Genomic DNA, 3,551 nt, shown 5'->3' on the forward strand with positions numbered 1-3,551 from the left:
GGAGGGGCGAGGACGGCGGCACCCCTTTGGCTCATGTTAGTGTTTGTAGTCATCGCTAAGTGGTCCAAGTACCTATTTGTAATTTTTATTATTTTTAGGTCTATTTATACTAATGTTAATGATTATTATGAATTTTCATCATAAAAATGGTAGAATAAAATATATTGAGAAGACCTTTTTTTGCAAACCAGCTGAGCTTTCCTTGGATTAACTGAATATTCTTGCAACAGTCTTATCATGAGACAAACAAGAAGACTGGTCGTCAGCACAAGATTTTGACAAAGGTAAGGCATAAATCATGATCAAGTCACAAATATTCCCACATAGACAATTCAAAAGGTTGAAGAGCAGAAGGCAAGAAGCTGCAAGGATGAGCACTACCCTCCTCCGTGGTCTTATTATGTTAGACAAGGTATGATACAGACAAGTTGAAGGAGAAAGCATCAAGTTGCACCAATGTGGCCCGCCACGCCCCCAATAAACATCTCTCTAGGCAGTGGGGTGGCATGCATCCTGTTCCTCCCTTTGCAACTTCCAAACAACTTCCTGTGGTTTTCCTTTGCTTTAGCTGTCAACTAAGAACCACATCACCTTCCAATTCTCACATGTGCGCCTGCCTTTTGATTAAAGAATTGGGCAGTGGTGACAAGTCTTGCCTTGTGCATCTTCCCTCTCAAACCCTATCTCCAACTGGACAGGGCCAGCCAACCTACCAAGATCTGCCTCATGTATTGCTATGAATTCAACATGATTGGTTATACAACTATAGAAGGTAGCAATTTAGCAGGGAATCAAAATAGATTATTAACTAGTGTTTGTGGGGCAAGAAATACTATATCAATAGTTGACTAGTTGTGTAGTTTGTCTTTGTATTAGTATGTGTGCAAACATTATCCATTGCCTCAAACTGTAAGATGGAGTATACACCAAAACGCCTTCGTGAGCAAAATTTAATGCTGCGCAGGAACAAACAGAAGGTAATAAAAACAGATCCGAGAACAAATCATGTAAATATTAACCCATAGACATATGAAGATAATTTGAATCCATTACAATCACTTGCTTTTACAAATCAAGGATAAAACCAATGATAATGCCGTCTGATCAGAGTTACATAACGCAGATATATGTTTTCCCTGTACTAACTTTTGCTTAGCATGGCCAAAATCAATGTCACCATGTGTTAACATGCCAAAACTTCTCTCAGGCTCTCGGCACTGGTCATCGTTTGCTACTTTTCTTTACATCGGAACTATGAAGGCAAATAACATAGAACCATAACCTAAACAGAACACTAGAACATGATAAAGAGAGGATATATTATGATCCCATACTCTAACGGCAAGCACATTTTCAGACAGTTCTGAAAAGCTTCCGGTAAGGGCGTAATGTTGCTATGCCCCCTCATTTGCTGAATTAGAGGCCGTGGTTTGGCTTCAGGGCAGCGTTAGGCCCTAGTCCAAGCCATGCCTGGTTCTCAGGCTCCTTCTTGACCGGTGATGCATCTGAAGGAGAAGCTTGATATGGGGCCTTTGCATGCAGACTACAAGAACATAAACGAAACATGTTAGATCCACGAATTTCAGTAGTAAGAAGAGATGACCATGCTGTGAAATCACGAGTTCATGACAGCAAGAGCAGCTTACCGATCCTTTCTCTTCTCAAGGAATCGGTGAAGTGACGCCTTCCTAGCAATTGGCATATCTAAATGACAGAAAAAGGTTTGATCATTAATCAGGATAAGTATGATTCAGCAAGATGCATGCTAAACAAGAGGAAAGCAGAGGGTAATTTACCAGAAGTGTTCGCACGAGCAGGCTTCGGCGCATCAGCCTGAGCAGCAGGCAAACTGCTCTCTAGGACCGGCACAGCTGCCTGGACCTTGGTGGTGTCGGCAACAGTTGCGGGTGCAGAGACGACAGGGTTGCCCTTGCTAGCCAGCTGCATGAGGCCCTTTGCCTTGTCTGCGGGGAAGTCGTTGAACACGAGCACCTTCCCGCCGTAGAAGATGGTCAGCTGCTGCTTCTCTTGCTCCCTGAAATTCATTTGCACACAGATCTTCAGTACACTTGTAGGCTACCACTTTAGATTTGCGTTAGCTGCCTAGTCTATTTTCACTAGCGAAAGAAAACTTCATTTTGGTTTCATGTATGAACAACTTCGCTTCAATCGGCGTGTTGCATCAGTAAGAATTCAGCTTAAGGTCTATTAGCTGCGCTATGGGGTCTGAGCAACCTAGTAGGATAGGATCAGAACTCTGGGCATGCATGCTTACTGCTTCATCCATCTAAGAAGGGAGTATATCTCAATCCAAAGAGCAGTTTAATTGCAACTAGTATGAGGAATAAATTCTCACAATCACTCTCAACTAGATCTCAGGCTAAGAACAATATCCTTTTGTAACATCCGGTCCCGATTCAGATAATCTGAACATACAGAAAGATTTCTAGTGGTCTCAACATCTGGATTCACACGCGACTAGCAGGCGGAAGAGGCTAAAAAATGGAGGAGGGGAATCAAAGTAGCGTGGCGCGGTACCTGGTAGCATCAGGGGCAGCCGCGTCCTGCACGGCACCCAGGCCGGCGCTCTGCGGGAACAGCTCCATGGTCTTCCTCCCCGCCTCATCCGCTCCGGGCAGAGTAGTCTTCGGCTCGGCCTCAACTGCAACACGCACAAACAAAAGCCATGGTCAGATCAGATCAGAGAGAAGTACTCCTCAATTCGAGCCGCCTGCCCGGAAATTCCAGACCAAACCCACCAGAAATCCAGACATAAGCACAGATCTCATCACGAAGTCTCTCCCAAAAAAAAACCGATTTTTTCTCGCACAAATCGGCACGCAGCCTCTCCCCAAACCAACAAACAACAACAACAAAAAAACACGACAGCTCTAAACAGCAGCCGGAGCGGCGTCTGACCTTTGTTGATTCCGAGGCCGAGGTCGACGGCGGCGGCGCCGTTCTTGCGGACGAACTGGCTGAGCAGGTTGCAGGCCATGGCGAAGCTGGTCGCCCTCTCCCCCTGCCTCGCGGAAGCCGCCATCTCCACTTTCCTCCAAACCGAATTCTTCTCGTGACGTTCTTCTTCTCGGCGCACAGCGGTGGTGGTTGCCTTGCTTTTCCTTCCTTCCTTCCTCGCGCGCGATGATGCTGGTGCTTGTGTTGTGTAGTTCTGTTCTGCGCTGTGTTGTGTGTGGACGCGTCGTGCGCGTTTATATGGGACGACGCGCTTTCTCCCGCAGCAAATTGAAAAATCTAATAATCCCACGACGCAAATGGTGGTAGAATAATAAATTATTATCGGGATTATTTAAATGTGGCGCGGGCCTGTCATGATTGCTGGAATTCAGCACGTGGTTCGTGTGGGGGGTGGGGTGGGTGGTGGGGCTGCAGCTTTCGCATCGAAAAGAAAACTCTCTCTCTTCTTCTTTGATTTTTTCATTCCACGAGGTGGGCCCCGCATAGCCCATGTGCGACGTGCTTGGAACCACGCGGAAACGCGGTGGTGGACTGTACTGTAGCGCAGCACGAGAGAGGCGAGGGTGGTTTTA

The 3,551-nt window shown here is 46.3% G+C and overlaps 1 protein-coding gene across 1 annotated transcript; it reads right to left on the reverse strand.

The window, feature by feature from the left end:
- Nucleotides 1-995: 995 nt before the first annotated feature.
- LOC124675730 (protein TIFY 10b-like) lies at nucleotides 996-3,053 on the reverse strand. Its single transcript, XM_047211806.1, has 5 exons — nucleotides 2,920-3,053; nucleotides 2,539-2,662; nucleotides 1,797-2,035; nucleotides 1,647-1,704; nucleotides 996-1,543 (listed from the first exon to the last, which is right to left on the reverse strand). Exons 1-5 carry the CDS (start codon nucleotides 3,041-3,043, stop codon nucleotides 1,417-1,419), a joined length of 672 nt encoding a protein of 223 aa, XP_047067762.1. The 5' UTR covers nucleotides 3,044-3,053; the 3' UTR covers nucleotides 996-1,416.
- Between the last annotated feature and the right edge of the window lie 498 nt (nucleotides 3,054-3,551).

This window comes from Lolium rigidum, chromosome 7, assembly GCF_022539505.1.
Source record: "Lolium rigidum isolate FL_2022 chromosome 7, APGP_CSIRO_Lrig_0.1, whole genome shotgun sequence".
NCBI classification, from domain to species: domain Eukaryota; kingdom Viridiplantae; phylum Streptophyta; class Magnoliopsida; order Poales; family Poaceae; genus Lolium; species Lolium rigidum.

What these genes read in the sequence shown, in the direction of transcription:
- LOC124675730 (XM_047211806.1), bottom strand. Translation starts at nt 3,043, where the DNA reads ATGGCGGCTTCCGCGAGGCAGGGGGAGAGGGCGACCAGCTTCGCCATG. An exon ending in CGGCCTCGGAATCAACAAAG is followed by an intron (nt 2,663 to 2,919) that starts GTCAGACGCCGC and finishes TGCGTGTTGCAG; the next exon opens with TTGAGGCCGAGCCGAAGACT. An exon ending in GCTGCCCCTGATGCTACCAG is followed by an intron (nt 2,036 to 2,538) that starts GTACCGCGCCAC and finishes AATGAATTTCAG; the next exon opens with GGAGCAAGAGAAGCAGCAGC.